Below are 25,091 nucleotides of genomic sequence, written 5' to 3'. Positions count from 1 at the left end.
CTATTCGGTCAGGCTCCCTGTTTCTGCCCCCACCCTCTCTCCTTGCACGGGAGCCCCCCTCAGCCACTCAGATGCCAGTGCACCCCACCTCCACGCGGCCCTGAATTTCCCTGCTGGGCCATCTCTTCCAGGGGTGTCTTCCTCACCCTGCTTGGTTGGGCCTCAGCTCCCACACCAGCCACATCTCCATGTGCACACGTAGGTCACCTGCCCTGGGCTCTGACCACCTGCCCCGAGCTCTCTGACTCCCAGGCACCAGGTGCCTTCCTTGTTCTGCCACCTCGCGTGACTTTCGGACTGAATTGAGCAGGAGGGGCAGAGCTGGGGATGGGAAGGCGTGAATTTAAGTACACTTGTGGCAAAACTGCCATTTTCAGTGCGCTTTGCTATTTAAAGGGCTCCTGTTCCACATCTCGGTATAAAGTAACAGTCTTCAGTCTTTTTTATTGAGTACCTATCATGCTAGGCACTGTGCCCGGTGCAGGGGACACAAGTGAAAACAGACACAATACGACTCTTGTAAATTACCTTGCAGTTAATCCAGATTTCATTTATATATTGGGGTTGCTCAGTATTCAAAAGAAGGTCTCACTTTCATCTGCTCCTCACAACACTGAATTATCTGAATAGAGTCAACAAAGATAAAATCTCTAACTTTTATGGATCCAAATTTCTGAAAAGATTTTCACAGTTTAAGTATTTTGCAGAACATTTAGTTTGTAAAATGATAGCTCATCTTTGGGCAGCTTTGAAAGGCACGTCTGTCGTCTTGATGATGTGCCCCAAGACTATCCCCTTTGATTCTGCTGTTTCATTTCTGGGAAATTCTGAAGGGAGTAATAGTCAGGGATATGATCTGCCTTAAGGATCATCTGCAAGGATGTATTGAACACCAGGGGATAAGGTAGGTCATGGGATAGATAAGCCGTGGGGTGAGACAGGGCACAGCCATTATGGAGCATGGACAGACGGCAGAGGTCAAGGGCAAAGGAGAAGAGTGCACACTTTGGTAAAAAGTACCTTCGTGCTTCTAAATTAGAAGTTTATAATCTTGTGATTGTAGCAATTGTCTCTGGATTATGAGAAGTTAGTTTTTAGGGGAAAACTCCCGGGCTACGGTCACTGTGTGACATCTTGCTTTTATGTAATTAACATACACAAAAAGGCATAGATCTTGTTTTTTTATGTTTGATGACTTTTTGACAATTATATACATCTGTGTAACTACCACTCAAAACAGGAAGTTGTATATATTTTTTTGCCAGTCATACCTCATTGGAATTCCAGTGGCTGGGGTCCAGTTAAACCTGCCCATCATCTATTATTGCATATTCCGCCTGCAGCTTCACTTCCTGCCAGTCAGTGAGAAATCTTCGCAGTGTTGATAGTTTTTCACGCTGCATTGGTGGCGCTCTGGTTGTCGTCCAGTAACTGACAACCAACGAGAGATTCAGAAGTGGATGAAATATCCCAAAGAGATGTTTTCAGAGATGCTTATTTATTTTTATATACAAAGAATCACTTTGAAACCTTATGTCTGAGTGTGAATTTCAATTTCTTGTGCCTCTTCTTCATATCCAGAGGTTTACATATTGTCGTGGGAGAAGCAGTAGAGCAGTTTCGTGGCTAAGAAATGATGAGTGTGTGCTTTCCTGCTCTTGGTATTTAGCTGTGGAGGCCCTAATCTTGTGTGCTCGGTAGTGGTGGTGAGAGCGTCCATTTTCTCAGTGTTTCCTGCGTGTCAGTCACGGCGTTGAGTGCTTTGCAAATGATTCAATGTACCTTCACAATCCCGAGGGCTTCCTTTATTACTGTTCAAAACGAGAAACTAAGGTGTAGAACGTTGGCGCTCACCCAAGCCTCATTCCAAATGTAGTAAAGGGCAGAGCAGGATTGAAACCCATGTCCGCCTGCCGCGGGGCCGTGCTGCCTCTCAGGTGCGTGAGGGTCCTGGGAAGGAGAGCCCGTCCCATCCTGGGGGCGCCTGTGCCCGGGTTGTGATGTGCATTTCACCTGAGACCGTCTTCTCTCGGCAGAAGTCCTCCATGGGCAGTGTGTTCCGGCAGCAGTCTGTCGAGGACAAAGAGGACAAGCCACCCCCGAGGCAGAAGTTCGTCCAGTCGGAGATGTCCGAGGCCGTGGAGCGAGCCCGAAAGCGCCGGGAAGAGGAGGAGCGCCGGGCCCGGGAGGAGAGGTTGGCCGCCTGTGCCGCCAAACTCAAGCAGCTGGACCAGAAGTGCAGGCGGGCTCAGAAGGCGGGCGGGGCCCAGGAGCCGGCGGGGAAGGAGGCGCCCCGCTCTCCGGGCGCCCCACAGGAGAATGGCCCAGCTGTCCGCAGAGGTGAGCTGTAGGGCCCCATCCCGTGACCTGGAAACCCTGCGCTGTGTCGCTGGTTGGTTGTCTGCGTCTCCCTGGCTTCTTAGCACCACCGTGACTCACCACTGATGTGTGGGAGTCCCGGTCGTTCAGAGTCTCGGCTTGGGCCAGGCGCCCGGGTTCACAGCCCATTTCTACCGCTTCAGCCAGCTGTCCGGGCACCTCACCTCTCTGGCACGCATTCCTGAGTCTGTGACGTGGGTTGATGAGAGCTTGTACCTCCCCACACGCTGAGGGGCCACGGGGGAGCGTGTACACGAAGCACTTAGCGACTTCTAGATGCAGAAAGCACTCACGTACTCAGGGCAGCGCCACCGGTTTTGTCATTGCCGGTGTTATTACCACCTGGCTCGACTGAAGACGCAGGTGCTGGAGGACTTCAGTAGGAGCACAGGATCTCTCTCGGGACATTGAAAGAAGCCTGCCTGCTTGATAGCATACATTTTCCCTGACAATTATTCTAAAAGGAGTGGATCCCGTGGCTGCTCAAGAGACGCTGAACAGCATTAGGTGGTGGAGGGTGTCTCTTGCTGCAGTTTTAAAGAATGGGATCAGCTGTGGTTTTTGTGACTTTCTTGAATCACCTAAAACCAACTCTCTTAAGTAGAGAAGGGCCTGATGTTAGTTTCAGTCGCTGAGAGCTTCTCAGATAGAGGTCTTATTGGTGATATGATGGTCATCAGTGCCCTTCTGGCCGAGGAACTCAGAGAAATCGACCCTTGTCCTCCTGTAAATAAATGTCCTGTCACTGAAGTCTGCGTGAAGCCTGGGCCCAGTGTCAGGGACTCACTGAGGGGGGGCAGTGGAGAGTCCAGGAAGTAGATGGCAGGGAGTGAGCTTGGGCCTGGGTGTGGGGTGTGCCCCGAGCCCCTCTGTACCTGCCCTGCCTGTCAGTATTCCTCTGGGATGCTGGGTCCCCAAGGCTTTGCATTGGTGTTTATTTGCCTCCTGCAGTAGATTTAAGAGCACAAAATGTCAATTATATCTCAATAAAGCCGGACAAAAAAAAAGAATGCAAAGCTGGGATGGGGCAAGAGAGAAGGGAATTTCAGGGAGAATAGTGATGTGGGAGACTGTGGTGAGCGTTTACTTCTTGTCAGGCGCTATTTTAAGTGCATTACGTGGATCGTCTCAGCGAATTAATTCTCCAGAGGCCTGGTCGGGTCGGTGCAGTTGTCCTCATTGAACAGATGCGGAGGACACGGGCCAGCGGGGCTGCCTGGCCGGCCGGCTCACACAGCCTTGGGTGGAGGGTGGATAGGGGGCCCTCGCTGAGCCCCGGCTGATCTGATTTACTGGGGTCTGTTTTAACAGAGCCCCTCCCACCCGGAACCACATCCCGGCTCTCCTGCTGACTGTGTGACCTCAGGCGTTCTTCTGATCTCTCACCCTTAGTTTTCTCCCCTTTGGAGCGATGATGATGTGGGGGGGTCCGTGAGCTTGTGCGTGGGGGGCATTTAGCACAGTGCCGGGGTTTGAGGACTGCCAGCAAGAAAAAGCATCTGCCCTAGACATCGCTCAGCTGAGCTTTTGTGAGCTCACCTGGCCGCTTCTCTGCTTATCTGTTCCGTAGGCTCCCCTGAGTTCTCTGCCCAGGAAGCCCCCAACACGTTTTCGGAAGAAGCCCCTCCAGCTCCTCCAGCCGCGGCTCAGAGCGGCAGCAGCGACGAGCGGGCCAGGGAGCCTGGGTCCCCCGCGCAGGAGCTCAGCAAGTGCCAGAAGTCGCTTCCGCCCAGGTTCCAGCGCCAGCAGCAGCAGGTAAACAGGAGTCACTTAGCAGGTGTTGTCAGCAGACCCGCCCATGGAGTGGCTGTCCCCTCTCCTCTTCCCCACGCCCCCTTCCAGTAAAACAAACAATAGAAACCCACCCTCGGGGAGTGAGGGCCTTGGGACGTCAGCCCTGCCTTCAGTTCCTCCAGGTCGTTTACCCTGTGGATGAAAACCCTTGTTGGCAGTTTATGGACCCTGTTGTCTAATGCCGCCGGTAAGGCCTGGTTCGTGGCGTCTGAGTGGTTTTCATCCGGAGTTGCACACTGTGGCCACGCCCTGCACTGACAGCGGGCCCCACCCTGGGAGCCCCCCGAGGAGTAGGGAAGGCCTGGGAGCTGCTTGGAGAGCTTCCAAGAGAGGCGTGTTAGCGTTCAGTTAAGAACGCAGGTTTGTAGGTTTTGAATCAGACAGCTTTGGGTTCTGGTCCTACGGGTGAAGCTTATTCAGCTGTGTGTGGCCTTGGACAGGTCAGTGTAAAGCGGAAGGAATGAGCCCCTGCCTCTGGGCCTGGCGGTGAGGGGTCCGTGGCGCCTGTGAACTGCGTTCTCGGTGTGATGGGTATCGTCTGTGGTGGTGCTCCGCAAACCTCAGAAAGGACCGACTCTGCTCCGAGGAAGGTCATATGGGTAATGGTGGTAATTCCAGCAGTCTCTTACAGGCCGGTGATCTTGCTGAGCTGGAACCACTCACTGGCACTTGTTTGTCTTACAGGCGTAATCCGTGAAGCTTATTACTGATGAACAATGCATTTTGGTGGGAAACTGAGATCATGCGTGGACGTTACTTAGTTCAGCAGCTAGGTGTGCAGTAAATTATTGTTAATCATCGAAAAAGTTTCAGAACGTGGGTGCCCTGGAGACACAGGTCAAAGTCTCCGCCTTTCCCCAGAATCTCTTTTAGTTGCCTTTACAACATTCACCCCAGACCCTACTTTCCTTGGGCTTCTAGGAAGCCTTCCAGAAGCTCACCACGTCCTGTGCGCTAAACAGTACGTTGCATTCATCGTGCTTTTGCAGCATTGCATGGTGAGCAGGCAGCGTGCAGTTACTCCGGGGCTTGCTGAAGAATTACTGCTGACTGGAGGGATCTCTGGAGTAACTCGAGCCGGGCACAGTAGTAACCGTTGCTCTCGGTAACTCTTCTGTGGGGCGGTGACGGGTAGATCCGTCCTTAAGCTTAGAAAGAAGTCTGACGTGTCAGAGCAGCGCCTGGAGGAGTCTGGAAAGCAGACTGTCTGGTCAGCTTACCTGGCGTCTAGACAGGAGGAGGAGCTGTGGGCAGAGGCCAGGGGAGGTCTGCTTACTGAGTTCGGAGTGCTCCTCAGAAGTGCCCTGAGCCCTGGCGAGCCTTCCAGGGAGTCCAGCCCAGGCTGGGATTGTGCCGGCCAGCCGGCTGGCAGGGAAGGGTGTGTCCTCCTTGTCTGACTCTGCACCTGCATCCTGCCAGAGTGCTGGCTCGGGATGCACTTGTGCGGGCAGCCCTGGAGGTCACTGGTGCCGTGGAGCAGGGTCTGAAATGAATCCTCACTGGGTCCAGGTCCTTGATTTTTAATACTCTGTTGATGCTTTACATGTGTCCTTTTGTGCAGTGAAATTTTTTGCCTACCAAGTCTGGTGGTAGAGGTGAGGATACTGCAGTGAACTTGGCGTGTGGTCTCTTGGTTTAGGGAGGGAAACAACCAACAACAGTGTTACGCAGGAGAAGCACCAGTGCTGTGGGAGCTGAGGACAGGGGACCCAATCTTGCCTCAGGAACTGCGGCGGGTGCGCAGAGGCAGTGCTCTTTAAGCCAAAACCTGAAGGATGGGTAGGGGTGAGCGGGTTTGGTGCTGGAGGGAACAGAGGGCCCGGCGTGTTTCCAAGGCCGGAAGCGGGCGGGCGGGCGGGCGGGCGGGCAGGCAGGCAGGCAGGCATGTGGAGTGGAGGGCCGGGGCCGTCGTGGGAGGCGATGCTGGAGAGGCGGATGGGGCAGGGCCCACGGGGCCCTGTAGGTCATGTGCAGGCCTGTCGGACTTGGGCTGTCGGAGGCGGAGCTGTGGAGGACCCTTGAGGGCTCCTGACGCGGTCAGGGCGTCGGAGTGAGGAGGGTGGATTGAAGGGACAGAAGGAGGGGAGGAGGAGGAGTGTCGTCTCGTCTGGTGGCTGCAGACAGGGAGATACGCCCTGGGAGCTGTGGTGGTCACATGTCAGCTCCAGGAGAGTGTGTGATCTAAATGAAAGCCCAGTCTGCAGAGGAGCCCGAGGGCCCAGTTGTGATGATGGCATGACTGACTGACAGTCAGTCAGTCCTGGGAGAGAACCAGAGCCTGACTGCTGTAGTGCTCTGGGGCCTCCCCCTGTGGTCTTCTGTTCTGGGTGGGTTGTCTCTGCCGCCTGACGGAAAGCGGGAAGAGCGGGTGTGTGCGTGCGCGTGCCCGCACAGCCTCTCCGCCCCACAGCACCCGTCCAACCGGGTCTCTCTCCCCTGGCCAGGAGCAGCTGTACAAGATGCAGCACTGGCAGCCTGTGTACCCTCCGCCGTCCCACCCGCAGCGCACCTTCTACCCGCACCATCCGCAGATGCTGGGCTTCGACCCCAGGTGGATGATGATGCCTTCCTACATGGACCCACGAATCCCCCCCGCTCGGACCCCAGTGGATTTCTATCCCTCAGCCCTACATCCCTCAGGTAAGCACCGGGCTCCAGTGGCCCATCCCTGTGGAGCTCAGGACAGTGTGGTGTTTAAGGGTATTGCCTTGGGAGGTAGACACACCCATCTGGATTCCAGTCTGACCTCTTTGCAAGTCACATATCCAGTCGGAGTTTTACTTCCCAAAATGAGGGTATGATAGTACCTCGCACAAGAATTGTCAGGAAGAGACCTTAAGATGATGCACTGTAAATTGCTTTAATTAATTTTTATATCTCTGCCATGTTGTTTTGTCCGTCTTTCCATTCTTTAATGTTCTTTGCGTTTTCTCTCTTTTTTTCCTTGATTAGTCTTTCCCAAGGTTTATCTAATGCCTTTTTTTAAAAAAAATAAATTTACTTATTTATCTTTGGCTGCGTTGGGTCTTCGTTGCTGCGTGTGGGCTTCCTCTAGTCGTGGCGAGCAGGGCTACTCTTTGTTGCGATGCGTGGGCTTCTCATCGCGATGGCTTTTCTTGTTGCGGAGCACGGGCTCTAGGTGCGCAGGCTTCAAGTAGTTGTGGTTTGCGGGCTCTAGAGCGCAGGCTCAGTAGTTGTGGTGCACGGGCTTAGTTGCTCCGCGGCATGTGGGACCTTCCCGGACCAGGGCTCGAACCCATGTCCCCTGAATTGGCAGGCGGATTCTTAACTACTGTGCCACCAGGGAAGTCCTAATGCCATTTTTTTTAATAAACTGAATTTATTTTTAAATTTTTATTTATTTTTATTTTTTGGTTGCACCAGGTCTTAGTTGCAGCATGCAGGCTCCTTAGTTGTGGCATGCAGACTCTTAGTTGCGGCATGCGTGTGGGATCTAGTTCCCTGATCAGGGATCAAACCCAGGTCCCCTGCATTGCGAGTGCGGAGTCTTAACCTCTGCGCCACTAGGGAAGTCCCTTTAAAGCTACTTTTAAAAAGCATCTTTCGGATTTCTTAATTCTTGTATTTTATTTGGTTTTTATTTCATTAACTTCTGCTTTTTTTCCCCCTCATTATTTCCGTTGAAAGTATTTTGTTCTTTTTCTAACTGATTATGTTGATGAGCTCCTTAGTTTCTAATTTTTTCTCATGTATTTAAGTCTCACCTGAGCTATGAGCCTCTGAGTTTTAAGATACATTTTTATTATCGTACAGTTCTAAATGTTAGTCTGATTTTATCTTTTTTGAGTGATTTTTTTATGGCATGTTGTAAAATTTCCAAATGTAAAGTTTTAATACCATCTTTATGGTGTTAATTTCTAATGTGGCCGCCTCGTGGTCAGATAACATGGTCTGTATGATATAGACCAGCGGTCGCAAACTTTTTCTATTAATGCCAGATAATAAATATTTTAGGCTTTGAACTGCTACTCAGTTTTGCTGTTGTAGAGCGAAAGCAGCTGTAGACAATAGTGAGTGAATGGGTGTGGTTGCTTTCCAGTAGAACTTTATTTTTTTTTTTTTTTGCGGTACGCGGGCCTCTCACTGTTGTGGCCTCTCCTGTTGCGGAGCACAGGCTCCGGACGCGCAGGCTCAGCGGCCATGGCTCACGGGCCCAGCCGCTCCGCGGCATGTGGGATCCTCCCGGACCGGGGCACGAACCCGCGTCCCCTGCATCGGCAGGCGGATTCTCAACCACTGCGCCACCAGGGAAGCCCTGAACTTTATTTTTAAAAGAAGTGGCAGGTCGAATTTCACTCAAGGGCTTGAGAAGAATGTATTCTCCAACTGGACGTGGTCCATTACATCGTGCTTGCTAATTGTGCTGTGCAAATGTCTGTATCGTCACAGTGTTTTATCCCCTTGATCAATTACTAAGAGGTGTGTGAACATTTCCCACCATGATGTGGATTTTGTCAAATCTTGTAAACCTGTCAGTTTTTGCTTTATCTGTCTGGAAGCCATACTTCATCTTGTTCCTTTTGTCTTCTTATAGCACCTTTGTTATCATTAGTTGTGCTTTCTACCTTTAATGTCTACTTTACCTGGTAATCATTTTTATTCCAGTTTTCTTTTGATTAGTATTTATGTGGTATCTTTTTCCCCAAACTTTTTACCATCAGGCCTCTCTGAGCCCTTTTTGGAGGAGAATATCTTTGTACGTGTAAGATGTGTATGGTTTTACCCACTTTGAAGCTCTGTGACTTCAGTTGCTGAAGCTGTTCCCTTTAGATTTATTGGGATTATTATATTCAGATTTCCTACTCTCCTATTTTATGCTTTCTGTTTATCCCTCTTTTCTATGCTTTTCTTTTTCTTCTTTTTTTGGTGACAAGTTTTCCTATTCTTTTTGTTTGTTTTCCTTCTACATTCTATTTCTACTGTGTGAATGGTTACATTAAATTCTAACATGCACCCTTGACTTAGCAAAAGCAAATCAATATCTTTACCCTGAACCTGAGCTCTAACTACCTCCTCATCAGTCTTGTTATTTTTGCCTGGAGTTTTAGTTCCACCTTTTTTAATGCCCACCAAATCAGCTATTATTTGTTGTTTTATTTGACCTGTTCTTCTTGTTCAGATTTGCCTGTATGTTGACTAGTTTCTTTGCTGCTTATCCTTCCACCTGGGTCCCATTTATTTTTCATGAAGTACGTTCTTTCCAGGTCTTCAGGAAAGTTGTTTTGGCAGTAGATAGTCTTCTTCTGAGAAATTCTTGATGTCACTCTTTCTCTTGAATGTAGTGTAGCTGGGTATAGAACTTGAGGTTGGCAGTTACTTTCTTTTAGTACTGTGAAGATAGTATTCCTTGTTTTCTGGCTCATGTGTCTGATTCGTGTCTGGGTAATCTACTGTTTTCTTTCTGGCTGCTTTTAAGATCTTCTCTTTGTCTTTGGTCTCCTGTAGTTCTTTCTCAGTATGCTGTGTCTAGGTATGTATCTATATCTATCCTTACCTTATTCTGCTTAGAACTCACAGTGCTCGAATCTAAGGATGTATGTCTTTCATCACTTCTGGAAAATTCTCTTCTAATTATTATGTCAGATGTTGCTTTTTCCTCATTCTTTATATCCTTTCTTCCTAGCTTGCCCACTTAGATTATTTTGTGCCTTCTCATTCTGCCTTCTAAGTCTCTTAAATATATAAGAGAGCTAGCCTCTGTGGTGCCTTCTGGGAAAATCCTTCAACTATTTTCCAATTCTCTTTTCTCTCTAACTGTGTCTGATCTGCTTTTTTTTTTTTTTTCTGTCCAGTGAGTTTTAAATTTCAGTGACTGTATTTTTATTACCAGAATTTTTTCCACAAATCTATTTTTTTTTCTTGTGTCTTATATTTTTCGTAAGTTTTTAATTCCTTCCTTTATGCATGTAATCATTTAAAACATAATTTTCTAGTGCTTCACATTTTAGTTTGTTACCTGAAGTTCTTGAGGAAGGTATATAATCCCGTGGGCTTACCATGGACTCATAGCGGATTCTTTTCCACACAATGTTCTGGTAATTTTGGATTGTAAGTTCATTTTCAGCAGAGCTTTATTTATCGTGGGGATCTAGTATAGCTTGGTTTGAGGGTATATCCCTCCAGTGTGGTTTTATGTTTTCTTCTGCCAGCCTAGAACTACCCTTTATTTTAACTCAGGAAGTTTCTGGAACATTCTAGGGGTATACATCTGAACTTCACCCTCCTGCCCCCAAACCTGCATGAAAGCTGGCATGTGGCTATGAACTGCTCACGGAGGACTGTTTTCCCTACCCTAGCCCAGGCCAAGACACAAATTCAGTCATCTCCCTGTACTAAAGAGCCTATATTTTTCTGATCCACCTTTTAATTGAGGGCATAGCCCTTTGAGGGTCCTTGTTTAAGCAGCATCTCAGCTGCAGCTCTCTGCCTTGTGTGGAAGAGCCCCGTCTCCTGTCCGGGGGTGGGGGGGTGCACATTTAGGAGCATGCCTGTAGGTTACTAAATCTGATAAATTTGTCCCTGGCTCCCCTCTAGGGAGCACCAGCTCGTGGCTCTGGCCGTGGCTGTGGTTTCAGCTCCCTGGGGGTTTCCCGGTTTTGGGGGAACAGAGCTGTGCGAGTGAAATGTTTGATGTGTTTTGTCCAGCATTTTTGTGACAGGAGGTTTTTTTCAGGTAATATGAGCTGCCACATTGCGAAAAATAGGTCCGTGTACGGTGTGGGGCAGTTCCGCACACCTTGTAATCAGTACTTAATAAATGGTGTGTAATTCTAGGATTCCAGAGAGGGTCCCCCCCACCACCTGACTCATACTAACTTTGTTCTGGAGTCATACATTGACAGCTTAGGAACAGAGCACTCCACAGCTAAAAGAAAGCTTAAAGCCGTTGGTCTAATGCAGAACCATTTTCCTGGTCAGATTATCTCAAAAGGTGGGCGGAAGAACACTGGGGGCCGATAATTCGCTTTGTGAAGTGTTTGAAGGATCCGATCTTCTTCCCTCCACAGAATCCGGCCCAGTGAGAGACCTTTAATGTCGTCTGCAGCAGCCCAGCCCCCTTGTTTGATAGACGTGGACAGAGGGGCCCGGGGAGGGCGGGGGTGCCATTTCCCTGACTGGTTGATACCTGGTAGGACTGAGACGTCAGCATGTCCCAGTCTCCTCGGGCCGGCTGACGGTTTAGTGTCATTTGTGTGTCCCCCACTGCCCTTCCGCGTACAAAATGTGGAGTGTTACTGTAGAACTTAGGGGTAGAAGTAAAAGGAGCTAAAGCCCCAATGCTTTTCTGAATCTTCTTGCAGGGGATTGGAAGCAGGGGGATGCTGGCTCCTTGTTGCATGTAGGCTCCCTGGAGTGTAGCGCGTCTTCCTTGTGTCTGTGCAGAAGACCTTCAGGGATCTTTGCGTTGCTGACTGACTGGCCCCTAGCGTTCCGCTGACACCCATGAGCTCTCCCGTTTGATGGTTCCAGTTTCCATTTGCCAGTTTTTTATAGCCTTCAACGCAGGGGTTCTTCATCCAGGAACTAGGATTGGACCTCACAGGTCTTTGAACAGGCCTTTCAGATTGCATGCGTGTGTGCCTTCAGAGGTTCTGTGATCAGAAAGATGGGACCTCAGTGATGTTAAGCAGGTGGGGTGCTGTGTCCATGTGAGAGTTGGGGCAGCTTGTCTCCTTTGGGCCTGTGGTTGACCCATGGCTTGCTAAACGAGGTGACTGATTGGTTCTTTGCCTTCTTCAGGATTGATGAAGCCCATGATGGCCCAGGATTCTCTCAGTGGAGCTGGCTGTCGCTCTGAGGATCAGAGCTGTGTGCCCCCACTGCCGGAAAGGAAAGTGACCGCCATCGATGCAGCCCCCGTGTGGAGCCCCGAGGGTTACATGGCGTTGCAGAGCAAGGGCTACTCGCTCCCCCACCCTAAATCCAGTGACACTTTGGCCATGGACATGCATGTCAGGTGAGGTGAAACTTGGTCCTACTGACCTGCAACTGAAGGAGGGGTCTCCAGGTCCTCACCGAGATAGGGCTCTGGGAAGAGGCCCTGTCCCAGGAGATGGTGCCCCCTGGGGAAGGAGAGTGAGATAATGATGGCCGGATGCTTTTGTGTGAGAGGCGCTGATGGCAACTGAGGGCCTGGGAGAGATCCTGGCGTCAGAGGCAAATCCCGCGGAACCTTGGGCAGGGCCGAGGGTGGGGGGCCTCACAGGGCAGGCGGGGTTGAGTGCGTGTGTCGTGCGTGGCTCCTTCCTGTGAAAGTAAAGGCGAGCTGGCTGTGCTGGCCCAGCGCCCCAGCCTCTCCGCGGACACCCCGGCTCCAGCTTGTGTGAACCAGAGGATCCCCGGCTGCTCGTTGAGTCCACCGGCCACTGACTTCTCCACTCTCTGGACTCCAGGGGCCACCATCAGCCCATGGCCCAGCATCTCTGAGACCTGTTTAAAGATAGAGCGAATGTTGGTGCCTATGTTTTTTTCTTTTTCTTTTTTTTAAAAATTTTTTTCTTTTTAAAACTAAACTGTGTTCAGCATGGAACCCAGGAACCAGGCTCCAATCACATTGACTGATTTTTCTGGTTCCTTTTCAGGAATGAAAGCTCTTATTCTGCCTCACCTGGAAGGTCAGGGGGCGTAAGTGCCCGGCGCGATCTCCTTGAGGAGAGAGGGGAGGAGTACTTGAGTGCTTTTGACAAGAAGGCCCCAGCAGACTTTGACAGCTGTGTCTCTTCTCAAAGGATAGGCCAGGAGCTTTTGTTTCCACCCCAAGAAAATGTTCAGGAAGCAGGCGCACCTGGGAGTCACACCCCAAATCTCAGGTGTTCCACACTGGAGCCTGACTTTGCCCCGGCTGAGAAAAAACCAGAGTATAGCGATTGGGACGTGAGCCGCCAGGCGAAGGCCGCCGACCCAGACACCAGGGTCGAGAAAGAGGCGCCCCAGGAGGAGCTGTCCTTCAGTGTCTCCTCCTGGGAGAAGGAAGGGAGCCCCGGCAAACAGCCGGCCCTGGAGCCCGAGTGGACACCAGAAGCCCGGGGCGCCGGCAGCCAGCACCCGGAGCAGACCAGCAGGACCCGGAGGTCTGGCCCTATCAAGAAGCCCGTCCTGAAGGCCCTCAAGGTGGAAGACAAGGAGAAGGAGCTCGACAAGATGAAGCCGGAGCTTGGAGAGGGGAGTGCCCGCCCGGCTCGGGAGACGGGGCCCGTTTGCGAGGCGGCCGAGGACCAGGACCAAGAGAACGACCCCGCGCTGGCCCTCGTGGCCCCGGCCGCCTCGGAGGACCAGGGCGAGGCCCGTGCTGCCTTGGGCCGCGAGGCCAGCCGGCCGGAGGAGGATGACCAGCCCGACGGGGCCCGGGAGGCCAGCCACACACCCCCTACCAAGAGGAATAACTGGATCTTTATCGATGAGGAGCAGGCCTTCGGGGGCCGGGGGCAGGCCCGGGGCCGCGGCCGCGGGTTCCGAGAGTTCACTTTCCGCGGGCGGCCCGCGGGCGGCGGCCTCTGTGGCGGGGGCGTCCTTGGGGCGCGGGGCCTCTACGGTGGCAGCCAGAGGAGCGGCCGCGGCCGGGGACCGCGAGAGTTCGGGCTGGCAGACGACTTCCCCCGGGCCAAGCCCCGGCGGAGGATCGCCAGCGAGACCCACAGCGAGGGCTCTGAGTACGAGGAACTTCCCAAGCGGCGGCGGCAGCGGGGCGCTGAGAACGGGGACGAGGGCGCACTCCCGGAGAGGGAGGAGGCCGCCGGGAGGAAGGGCGACTTCAGGGAGTCGTGGAGGTCCGGCAGGATGTACCCCGAGGACCACGGCGGGCCAGAGGCCAAGAACCGAGGCCCGCGGGCCTTCGGGCGTGCCCTCCCCCCGCGGCTGAGCAACTGCGCCTATGGCCGGAGAACCTTCGCGGCCAAGGAGGCGGCCCCCTGGCCGAGCCGGGGTCTGGGCGCCCCCTGGCAGGAGTCCGGCCCCCCCGACACATGCGGGGCCCGGCGGCCCCCAGACAGAGACTACATCCCGGACACCTACAGACACCCCGACGCCTTGGGCACCCGGGGCTTCGAGGACGGCCGTGTGGAGGACAAGAGGGCCTTCTTCCAAGATGACCACGCGGCAGATTCCGAAAATGCCGAGAACCGGCCCTTCCGGAGAAGGCGGCCCCCGCGCCAGGACAAGCCCCCCCGCTTCCGGCGCCTTCGGCAGGAGCGGGAAGCCCTGGGCCTGTGGGGGCCGGAGGATGAGCAGCCCCTGCCGACGGGCCAGTGGCCCGGCCGGCCCAGACCCTGTCCCGGGGACAGGAGTGGCACCGCGGGCCGCAAGTCCCCCGAGCTCGCCTGCCAGCACTCCTCGGACCACGCCAACGAGGAGTGGGAGACGGCCTCCGAGAGCAGCGACTTCAGCGAGAGGCGGGAGAGGCGGGACGGGCCCGGGCCCGAGCCCCAGGCCGACGGGCTGCCCGGGGCGAGCGCGGGCGAGAAGAAGGAGCTGGCCAAGCGGAGCTTCTCCGGCCAGAGGCCCCTCGTTGACAGACAGAGCCGGAAGCTGGAGCCGGGGGGGTCTGGGGAGAAGTCTGTTAGGCCAGGTGGCGGTGAAGCTTCTCCCCGTTATGAGAGCCATCAGAGTGGGACGCCTTTGAAAGCCAAAAGGTAAACCGGAAACAGAGTCCCGGGTTCTTTTTTGTTGCTGTCGTCCTGTTAGCCGCTTGTCCCAGCGGCACTTCATGCATGCGTGTCCCGCCGTGTGTCGGGGCCCCGACTCCTTCCCCCTCGTTGTGCTCCAGGAGGGCGCCCGCCCACCAAGGCCGTTGTACGTGAGCGTCTCCATCACCGGCCCTTGCACTGCTGTCTGCTTCTCTTGTGGCGTGCTGCTGCTGCTGCTGCTGCTGCTGCTGTGGCTTCAGAACTAAGACTAGAGTCCCCGCCCCACTGGTCCCCCTTTGGTGCCGACCCCAGTCCCTGTCTCACGAGCTCAGCCCCCGTGTGTCTCCTCGGAGCCCAGCCGAGGGGCCACCGCCACAGAGGGGCCTGTTCATGGCGCCTCGTGAGTACCGGTCAGTCCACCAGACTCCGTGGCTCCAGGCTGCTGCCAGGCAGCGTCCTCCAGGAACATGTGGGGCATTGCTGGCCCCCTGGCCCCCGCAGAGCTCGCTCTTCCCTGAGTGGCTTTGCTTCTCGACAGTGAAGAGAAGCAGCGCCGCTTTGGGGACTGCCACCTCGGCCTGGTGACAGCCAGGCGGTAAGCAAAGGGAGTGCGCTGCCCGAGGCCTGGTGAGCACCTCGCGTTTAGAGTTAGAGGCTTCGGTGGGGGGTGATGATCGGTGCTCAGTGTCGTCTCAGTGCCCAAGCCTGGCCCGGAATCAGGGCACGGGCAGGCGCTGCGCAGCCTGCTTTCCTCATCGTGCACAGGCCACGCCCCAGCGTGCTGAGGAAGACCGCTTCCCACCTCCCAGCCCCCTGAGAGTTCAGGGCACCGAAGCCTGGCCTGTAATTAATCTGTACCCCCCGAAGAAGGAACCACAGAAGAATGTGGGTTCTTTTAGATGTCCACCTAGACTAGCTTTCTACGCCCCAGATGCCAAGGCTTGGTTTTGCTTCTGATTTCTGCCCTGTAGCTGGGCTGGCAGTAGGGCGAGGCCTGGGCTCCTCTCTGGTCAGTCTTACGAGAGGAGCAGAAAGTTCTGCAGCCCCTTTCTAAGCATTCCCCCTTCTCCCTTTCCTTTCTGTAGCCCTACTGGGTTCGGCACACAGTGGGAAAGGACAGAAGTATCAGCCCTGGGAAGGCGTTGGGGAGAGAGCAGTTTTCCCGTGGGCTCTGCCGTAGCAGTGCTGCTGGGGCAGCCTCCACACGGGCTTGCAGAGCGCGCTGCCGCCAGCAAGCGGCTTCTGCCGAACGGGGGGGACGCTGAGAGGAAGTGACAAAGATCAGGGCGCTGTGCTTGTGTGCGTGCTGTGCGTGCATGTGCAGTTTTTCCTTCTCTCTCCTTCCCCAGCCTCTGGTCACTTCTGAGCTAACGAGATCCTCCTTCCTTTATAGGTCCCCGGATGACACCTTGCCTGGAGGTCTTGGCTGCAGCAGTGGGAGCGGCCATTACACACTGGAGCGGGCGGCCCATGCCACCTCCGACATCGCCGAAGCCTCCTGTGAGAAGGCAGAGAAGGAGGCCCAGCTGGCTGCCCAGAGGGCAGGCGAACAGGGAGAGACCATGAAACCATTTGACCTGAACTATGGAAGTGAGTGTCACCTCACATCTTCAGGGGAAGAAGAATCCGGGCAAAATGGGGAGCCGTGGCCACCTCTGTGGGTTGCTGAGTTTGCCCTTTCACTGAATACGTTAGCTTCTGGGTTAAGAGCAAAACAGAAAGGATTCCTGCCTTCATGTCGCTCACAAGCTTGCTGGACCCCCATAACAGCCCTGCGGTGTCCCAGTTTTAAAGATGGGGAAGCCGAGGCCCAGAGAAGCTGAGTGGTTTGTGCAAGGTCACACAGCGGGTTAGGAGCAGAGCTGGGACTGAAGTGTGCGTGTCTCCGAAGACTGTTTTCTTAACCGTAGCCTCTTTGATCTGAGGTAGCACTGTGTTAGAGGGGACAGGAGAAGGGTGTAGAAATCATAGCTGGCTTTCCTAGACCCTGGTGAATATGCTGAGGCCCAAGCCAGCTAAGAGCCTGGCCTCTGAGCTGAGCCGGTCCTTAGATATAAGGTGCCTGTAGCATTGGGTTATTCTTGGCTCCCGGTAAATGGAACCACTCACTGTCTTTCCTTGTGGATCTTGGTTCAGATGCCGGCGTTGAAAACTGCGGATCCAGCCCTGGAGAGGAGGGTGAGGTGGGCTCTGTGGCGGGGGAAGGCTTCATCGAAGTCCTGACCAAGAAGCAGCGCCGCGTGCTGGAGGAAGAGAGGAGAAGGAAGGAGCCAGCCGTGCAGGTCGGGGCGCGAGGCGTGGGCGGGGCCGGGACGGACGGGGCTCCTGAGTTAGGCCCAGGACAGGAGAGGAAAAAGGCATGTTTATTACACACGCACTGCCTCCCAGGGCCCGCTATGCCTGCGGCTCCACGGCAGCAGACGGTGTTATCCCTGCTCTCCGAGAGGGGGGCTGGTCCGGGGTGACACCCGCCGAGACGGGGCCGAGCAAGACGCGGGCCTCCGTCAGCCGTGAAGTCCACCCTCCTTCCACTGTGCTCCGGCCTGAGTGGGACGAGACTCGTCACCCTGGCAGTCACGAGGGTCGGCAACTCTGTACTCGAGACGGAGTCGGGGCCGGGCACTGCTCACTCGCCCCGCCGTCCCAGGTCACGGCCCACTGGTGGCTTCCGGGGGCGTTTTGGTCGGCACTGCAGTTCCCACGTGCCTGAGGTCCTGGCTGACGAGTCACTGGAGCAGTTTCCGGGCGGGGTGGTTCTGGTGCCTGGCATAGTCTTCCTGGGGAGAGCGTGTTATCCTTCATGTCTGAGGTCCAGGCCGGGCTGCATCCCTGCCTTTTTTTCTCCTTAGGTACCTGTCAAAGGCCGAAGTCTTTCCTCTCGTATTCCTCCTCGGTTTGCGAAAAAGCAGAACCCCCTGTGCCTGGAGCAGGGTGATGGAGCTGTGCCTGGCAGTAGCCTGGGCACCGAGATCTGGGAGAGCAGCAGCCAGGGTGAGAGCTCGGGGTCGGGCTCCGCTGCTCGGCCCACGGCCGCCTCACGGGCTCGGGGCCTCTTACTGGAGAGCACCCCGCTTTGGGGCCGTGAGCACAGGCGGCGCGTTGCCTGTTTGCTGGCTCCCTCTGCTGAGTCAGGGCGTCGGGTGCCATCGTAGCACCACGTGCTGCTGCAGCCTCCGAACAGACGTCAGGTCTTCCCTGCCTGGAATTTGGTGGAGAGGAAAGCATTCCGCACCCAGAGATGGGAAAGGATGGCCCCCACCCCCGCCCAGCTGAGGTCACTCGGGGAGTTGGCTTGACTCTGCCCCCAGCGGGTGTCCTTTCTTCCCCCCTTGAGGAAGAGCAGCAGGCGACTGCTCAGGAGAACAGGGGTCCGGAAGCCTTCCCGGCTGTGCTGTGTGCTCTTAGCAGAAGGAACTTTCTGTCCGCTCCTCCCCCAAATGCTGTCTTAGGCTTGAACCAGACTAGGGTGGCCCTTACCTTTTAGAAAATTTGTTTCCCTGAAAACATTTCTTACCCGGGGCTATTTTTCTGGTAATTTTTCATTTTAAAATACAAAACCATTTTAATTGAGCAGATTCTTCTTGAACGCCGGCTTTCGGCAGGGCCCTGCAGGGTATACAGGGGGAGCTTGGAGAAGTCATCCATTTCCAGCTCTTTTATTCCAAGCAGCCGAGGCTTCCAGAGTGAAGTGACAACCCCAGAGCCATGTGACAAACAAAGAGCCTAGGTTCTGGACCTGATTCTTTCAGTTTTACCTCATGGCCAATCTTCATGTTTCTGGTTAAAACCTTGGTTCCAAGCAAGGTTGGAAAATAACAAAATAACAAAATAACATTGGGAAATAGTCAACTGATTGAAAGTACGATAATTTTTAATAAAATTTTGATCACTCAGTTTGGGTGTGAGAGTGGTGGGTGTCACGGTAGAAATGTCCAAAAATACTTGCCCGCCATGTTGGTCAAGCGGAGTGGGCGAACCGCGGAGCCGCGCTTCTCCCTCCAGGATCCTGCAGCATCTCACCGGCTGCTCGGACCAGGCAGGGGTCTGTGGGTGACTTCAGAGGGCCCCGGATCTTAAAAAGAGCATGTGAGATTTCCTGTGCACACGCAAGGTCCATGGCTTCAGTTGGGTTCTCAGGGTGGTCTGTGAGCTAACAAAAGCTGAGGAACATCAGCTTCGATTTTTCAGAGACTTGTAGAGGTGCCAGCTTGTAGAAATAAATGGTTTACGTGCAAAAAGCTTCACCTCAGCAGAGGTAGTGATAGAGCATTCTAATCGGTGTTAGTGAAAAGTTGCTGGTGTGTTTAGTAGAGCACATTGTCAGTGAAATCACAGGAAGCACGTTTATGGAGAGCCTGGGGATGTTGGAAAGTCGGGTGAAGGTATCAGACCAGCTCCTCTTTCGCTAATGGGTCGATTGCGGTTGGGAGCGGGGGCGGTTCAGAGACTTGGGTTTGTGTGAGCTGCGCCTGTGCTTGTTTTTCTGGCTTGGCTGTTCCTCTTCGACGTCCTGACTCTCTGTCTTCCTCCCTAGCAGCCCTCCCCATTCAGGCCTCGACCAGCGACTCCTGGGCCAAAGCCGCCACTGCCTTTGTCGGCACCGAGCCCGGCTCTGCCGAGGTGAGTGGCCGCCGGGCGCCAGGCGTGCGCTCATGTCCGCTGCCGTCCCAGAGGCCCGCCCGTGCTCTCCCTGGCCGGGCAGTGAGCCTGGCTCGTCCGTCACTGGTCTCCAGTCTTGCTTTCGGATCTGTGGGGGGGGCCTGTGTGGGAGGGAGGAAGAACGGGGATGGCCAGGGAGCGCCCGCCCTGGGTAGGCGGCGTGAGGGCCCCTCCTCGGCATCCTGGCGGTGGTCACAAGCGCAGCGGGTTGGTGGTCTCCGTCCAGGGCCCACGCGTGCCTGTGACTACGGGCTTGGGCCGGGAGACGTGTCGAGCCGCCCAGTCTCACTCTGCAGGCAGGTGGAGAGGGGATGGGCTCTGACCCTTCTGTGTCCTGCACAGCAGGGCTTTAAGAGCAGTCAGGGAGACAGTGGCGTTGACCTGAGCGCCGAGTCGCGGGAGTCCTCGGCGACCTCCTCGCAGCGCAGCTCCCCGTACGGCACTCTGAAACCCGAGGAGGTGAGCGGGCCCGGCCTGGAGCCCAAGGCCGACGGCCACAAGGAGCAGACGCGGAAGCAGTCGGAGCCGAAGGTAACCTGGGGGTCTGGCTCTCCGGCCGGGCTGGGCGGAAGGGCTGGTACCTTCTGTCTTCTTCCCCGACTCCCGGTCCCTTGGAAGCTGGAGATCAGGGGCGTTCCAGGCTGTGCGTCTCAGCCTCTCTGCTTTTCCATCAAGGATTCCGAGCAAGGCTCGGGACAGAGCAAGGAGCACAGACCAGGACCCATTGGCAATGAGCGGTCTCTGAAAAACAGAAAGGGCTCCGAGGGGGCTGAGCGGCTGCAAGGGGCTGTGGTCCCCCCTGTTAACGGGGTGGAGATTCACGTGGACTCTGTGCTGCCGGTGCCCCCCATCGAATTTGGAGTCAATCCAAAGGTGAGGCTGTGATTGGTTCTCTTCTACCTGTGGCCCCACCCCCCCCACCCCCGCACCTTTGCTGCTTGGGGAGGAAGTGGGGAGCTTAGGGCGGGCTCCTAGAAGGAGCGGGGACATGGGCCCTGGGCATTGCTCCAGGGGAGCGTGGCGGGTGGCTTGGCAGGTGAAGGGGTGCTGTGAGCTGCTTTCTCGGTCTGCCTGCTGACACTAGGCAGGTTCTCAGGCCGAGCAGGGAGCCGGGCAGAGAGAAGGGGGTGGCCTCCTTTCTCGGGGGCCGTCGGGAAACGTCTGGCCTTCTTGCTCCTGTGCTGAATGCTGCTTAGTGGGTTTCTGAGTTGCCGAGGCCGTGGATCAAACTAGCGTGGGTCTGACAGAAGGTGAGCCCTGCTGATTTCCGTGGGCTTCGTTCCCTTGTCTCCAGGACTCTGATTTCAGCTTGCAGCCCGCCGCTGCCTCCGGTCCCGCGGGGAGTCCAGTGGTCAAACTTCAGGACGCGTTGGCCAGCAACGTAAGTCTGCGCTTCCACCTCCAGCTCTGTCGTCCCCATGCCAGCAGGCCCTGGGCAAAAAGAGCCTCGTGAGGTGTTCCGGAACCAGAGGGGGCGAACCAGCCATGGCTCTGGGGTCGGGCGGACGTGGCTTGAGTCCTGATGCTGTCTCTAGCTGTTACACGTCCTTGAGCAACTCGTTCCACACTCTGGTTTTGTGAACTTAAAATAGGATCGTGGAACTCCTGCGGTCTGGTTTATTTGGTACTTTGTGATTTAAAACTTCCCAGGTTCTGTGGTCGCACACGTGTGAGAATGCTGCGCTAAACAGGTCTCTTTACTCTGCGCTTTCCCAGAATCCCTGTATCGCGCTGTGGGCACTGGGGTGGCACCGCAGGAGGAGGGCCGAGCGGTTGCGTTTCTGAACATGTGTTACCGGGACCTCTATTTCACAGTTTTGGGGGAGGGGGTTGAGACAGGACCTGGTATCTCCATGCCACGTAGTGGTGTCTGCGTGCCGGCAGCCAGCCGTGTTTATGTTGCCGAAACACGGCGGCCCTGATGGTGGGCTCGGTGGGCGGGGGTGAGGGTGGCTCTCCACGGCCTTCTTTCGAGAGGATCCGTGGCGGCAGCTATCTGGAGGGGTCTCGAGTGCACACGGCCAAAACGGAAGGCGTGTTTGGACACGTCGTCTCGCTTCCTCTGGGCCTGTCAGCGCTCCGCGGTCTCCTTCCCCTTCAGGCTGGGCTGACACAGAGTATTCCCATCCTCCGGCGCGGCCACCACACCCAGAGGGCTGTTGGCCTCTCCCAGATGTCCTTCCCCACCGCCGACCTCACTCTGAAGGTAATGCTGGCCCCCAGCAAGCCGGTGCCTTGGCTTGTGAAGGGGTGGGAGCGGGCCCCCCCCCCCCCCCCGGGCTTAACTTGTGCCGCCACTGCCTCCCAGACGGTAATTTTCGTCTCCCCCGCCTCCTTGCTTCTGAAGATGGAGTCTGCGCGCAAGGCTTGGGAAAACTCGCCCGGTTTGCCGGAGCAGAGCTCTCCAGGAGGCACTGGCTCGGGCCTGCAGCCCCCGTCCTCCGGGGGAGCCTCCAGCGGGGTCAGCTACAGCTCCTTCGGTGGGGTCTCCATGCCCCCCATGCCCGTGGCCTCGGTCGCACCTTCTGCGTCTCTTCCAGGTATCTCCCCCGCAAGCCAGCTCAGGGAGTCTTCTCCATTCACTCGAGAGAGAAGCTGGATTCGCAGCCCCGAGTACCACCCCTGCCTTGACTTCAGGCGTGTGTAGAGGGGGGCGCGTTCTAGGCTGGGGGTCGTAGCTTCCCACGTGCTCAGGTCACCTGCTTCCTAGACTGGGAAGCAGGACCGTGCGACTTTGGTGAGGCTCTTCCACCTCCCGGAGAGGGGACTGATCAGAGACTTGGCTTTGGGTCCTACGGTGCCGCACGAGCAGCTCTCTGAGCTGCGCCCCCTCCTCCGTGACATGACACAGGGTGATGGCGGCCCTGGGTGGGGTCGCCACGCCAGTGAGACGAGCTCGCGTCTGGGAAGTGCTTTGTATCAGCCGAGCCCAGTTTCGTCCTGTCGCCGTCCTCGTCACTATGTTGGTGCCCCAGGGGAGCCTGTGGGGATTTTGAGGCCTGGCTGCCCCACGTCTCAGTGATGCGATTCCAATAGATCCTTCTGATCCTCCACTGTGGACTCAATAGCAGGGAGATGAAGAGGAAGGTGACTGAGAGACCACGGCAGCCTTCCTTTATGACGAACGCCCCTGGCCCGCGTGTGCAGGGCAGTGGGTGAATGGGTGAGGTGGGAAAGGCAGGCTGCAGCCAGCCCCTCTTCCGGGGCCCTGGGCCGTGCAGGAGCACAGGGTCGGCTGGGCACACACCCCCTCCTCCCACTGATTCCCAGCACCTTCTGGAACAGTGAGCCTTGGTCCTGTTTCACCCCCTCGGATTCTGTTTCCAGGCAACCACCTGCCACCTCTCTACCTGGATGGCCATGTGTTTGCAAGTCAACCCCGGCTGGTTCCTCAGACGATACCTCAGCAGCAGAGTTACCAACAGGTGAGGATCGCGAGCCAGGTGGTCCCGCGGGGGGCGGCGGGGGGGGCGGGAAGGGGTGCAGCACACGGCGTAATTACCTTCTTCACTTATTTGTTCGTGGTGTGTCTCATTTTTTGTACCCCTCACGTTAATGCTCAGTGCCTGGCACGTATGGCAGCCAGTCAGTATTTATTGGATGCGTACACGAGAGACAGGGAGGAGGAGTGGAGCTGAGCGCTCCAGACTCTGCTTAGTTTTCCCTTCTTGAAGCTCTCTGGTGCCCTAGCTGGGGAATTCACTGAAACGGAATTCTCTTTGGTGATCAGGTATCCTTCTGATGAAGAGAAGAAAGGCCTAGACTCCCAGGCATGGATGCGTTAGAAAGAGGTAGTTGTAGAAGCGAGCAGGTGTTTGTTTTTATGCAGAATTGGCATACTTTCTGTGCCGCGAGGGGATGCTTTTTGGAAGTCTTCCTCCTGAAGCTGCTGCTGGGCCTTCCTAATCGTCCTGCAGCCCCACCGACCCGTGTGCCCGCACAGACCAGGATGAAGTGCTGTTTTGGGGACAGAGGACTTGGCCTGTCCTGATCTCTATTCATGACATATTCTTAAGTATTAAGCGTTGTTTGGTTTTTGCAAGATCCTGCTCTTCGTGGAACTGGATCGTACGGCACGTGTTCTTCTTCACGCACATTTTCCATCCACCGTTGTGTTTCTGAAACCCACCTCTGTTGATAACGTGTAGCTAGTGTTCCCACCACTGTGCAAAATCCAGTATAGGGATGTGCCCTGGTTTGGGATTGCCGCCAGTTTTCTGCTTTCTCCCAAGAGTGAAGTAAGCACAGGCAGGACACGAGTTTGCATTGTGGGCGGTGTTGGCTGCCCATGGAGAAGGGCGGGCGGGGGTGGGAGGCGGGGGTGATCGCCAGCCTGGAGGGCCACGTCGGTGATGGCCTTGGCTCCCCGTCCACAGGCTGCCGCTGCCCAGCAGATCCCAATTTCCCTTCACACGTCTCTGCAAGCTCAAGCCCAGCTCGGACTGAGGGGCGGGCTCCCCGTCTCCCAGTCTCAGGAGATCTTCAGCTCCTTACAGCCCTTCAGGTGAGATGCCAGGGCTTGGGGGGCTGGCAGCTCGCAACAGGGGTTTCCACCTTCCCAGCCTGTGGGCCTTTCCCCTTTGCTGGCTGCTGCTCTGCACTCCCCCGCTTTGGGGCGGGTGTGAGGGTGCTGTGGGAGAGGTGTGGCCCGGCCTTGTCTTTTCTCTCTGTGTCCTCCGGCCCCTCCCTGCCCTCCCACCTCGCACCTTGCTGCCTCTGGCCCACTCTTTCGGTGTCTCCTGTTCTGTGCTGTCTGTTTAATCCAGCGATGCTCAGACCGTGGTCCCTAGACCAGCAGCACCGTCTAGGAGCTTGTTTAAGTGCAGGTCCTCAGGGCCCATCCCAGACCTTCTGAGTCAGAAGCCCTGGGGGCTGAGCCGGCAGCCCGTGTTGGAGCAAAAGCACTGGGGGGATCCTGAGCCGTGCCCACGTGTGGGGTCAGCTGGTGCCGTCGCGCGCCCGCCCCGACCGCCTCTCTGGCTTTTGCAGATCTCAGGTGTACATGCACCCCAGCCTGTCACCGCCCAGCACCATGATCCTCTCTGGAGGCACAGCCTTGAAGCCCCCCTACTCGGCGTTCCCAGGCATGCAGCCCTTGGAGATGGTGAAGCCCCAGTCTGGCTCCCCCTACCAGCCCATGAGTGGAAACCAAGCCCTGGTCTACGAGGGCCAGCTCGGCCCGGCCGCTGGGCTCGGCGCCTCCCAGATGTTGGACTCCCAGCTCCCGCAGGTCAGGAATTCACTCCCGCCCACCTCACCTCAGAACACTAGGTCTCTCTTCCTCCCGATCGCTTTCCCTTGCATCTGCCTCGTGGTGCCGCTGACGTACGTGCTGCTTGTAGCCGCTGCCAGACCAGGGCCAGCTGCCCCACCTCCTGTGGAGCAGTCCCGGGACGTGGCTTTCCCCGAGAGCGAGGGCGCTGCTTCTCCCGCGGCCTCTGCCCTCTCCTGCGGCGGCCTTGGGGGCGGCTGCGCGTCTCCTCTGCGTGCACGCGTGCTTCGAGGCCACTCTCCCCGCCGGCTCCTCACACGCTGGCTTTGGAGCCCACCGCGTAGGCTCTGCCCCCACTGGCCCCTGTGTGCTGCGAACGCCACGTTGCTGGACCCGTGTCTGGT

The 25,091-nt window shown here is 55.9% G+C and overlaps 1 protein-coding gene and 1 non-coding gene across 34 annotated transcripts in view; both read left to right on the top strand.

Moving 5' to 3' along the window:
* The window catches only part of PRRC2B (proline rich coiled-coil 2B), a 90,150-nt gene that overhangs the window by 53,414 nt on the left and 11,645 nt on the right, over positions 1-25,091 (top strand). For 19 of the 33 annotated variants that reach the window (XR_010841814.1, XR_010841813.1, XM_067040417.1 and 16 more), the window contains 17 exons: positions 2,037-2,340; positions 3,950-4,134; positions 6,618-6,813; positions 11,935-12,151; positions 12,777-14,822; positions 16,210-16,406; positions 16,953-17,098; positions 17,666-17,807; positions 19,351-19,436; positions 19,818-20,006; positions 20,151-20,348; positions 20,770-20,856; positions 21,577-21,681; positions 21,823-22,015; positions 22,803-22,900; positions 23,852-23,979; positions 24,465-24,705. Coding sequence is in view for 31 of the 33 variants with exons in the window: in XM_067040417.1 (XP_066896518.1) it covers positions 2,037-2,340; positions 3,950-4,134; positions 6,618-6,813; positions 11,935-12,151; positions 12,777-14,822; positions 16,210-16,406; positions 16,953-17,098; positions 17,666-17,807; positions 19,351-19,436; positions 19,818-20,006; positions 20,151-20,348; positions 20,770-20,856; positions 21,577-21,681; positions 21,823-22,015; positions 22,803-22,900; positions 23,852-23,979; positions 24,465-24,705 (4,758 nt within the window). In the remaining 2 variants the exon portion in view is untranslated. Of the gene's footprint in view, positions 1-2,036; positions 2,341-3,949; positions 4,135-6,617; positions 6,814-11,934; positions 12,152-12,776; positions 14,823-16,209; positions 16,407-16,952; positions 17,099-17,665; positions 17,808-19,350; positions 19,437-19,817; positions 20,007-20,150; positions 20,349-20,769; positions 20,857-21,576; positions 21,682-21,822; positions 22,016-22,802; positions 22,901-23,205; positions 23,267-23,851; positions 23,980-24,464; positions 24,706-25,091 lie in introns of those variants that run through there. The other 14 variants (XM_059071407.2, XM_059071406.2, XM_067040428.1 and 11 more) reach the window with 4 other exon arrangements.
* Positions 22,489-22,574, top strand: LOC131762044 (small nucleolar RNA SNORD62). Its single transcript, XR_009337132.1, has one exon. It is a non-coding gene; the product is annotated as a small nucleolar RNA SNORD62 (small nucleolar RNA).

Source organism: Kogia breviceps, chromosome 8 (genome assembly GCF_026419965.1).
Source record: "Kogia breviceps isolate mKogBre1 chromosome 8, mKogBre1 haplotype 1, whole genome shotgun sequence".
NCBI lineage: Eukaryota > Metazoa > Chordata > Mammalia > Artiodactyla > Physeteridae > Kogia > Kogia breviceps.
Note: the sequence above shows the minus strand (reverse complement) of the source record. Positions and strands in the feature narration are given on the sequence as shown.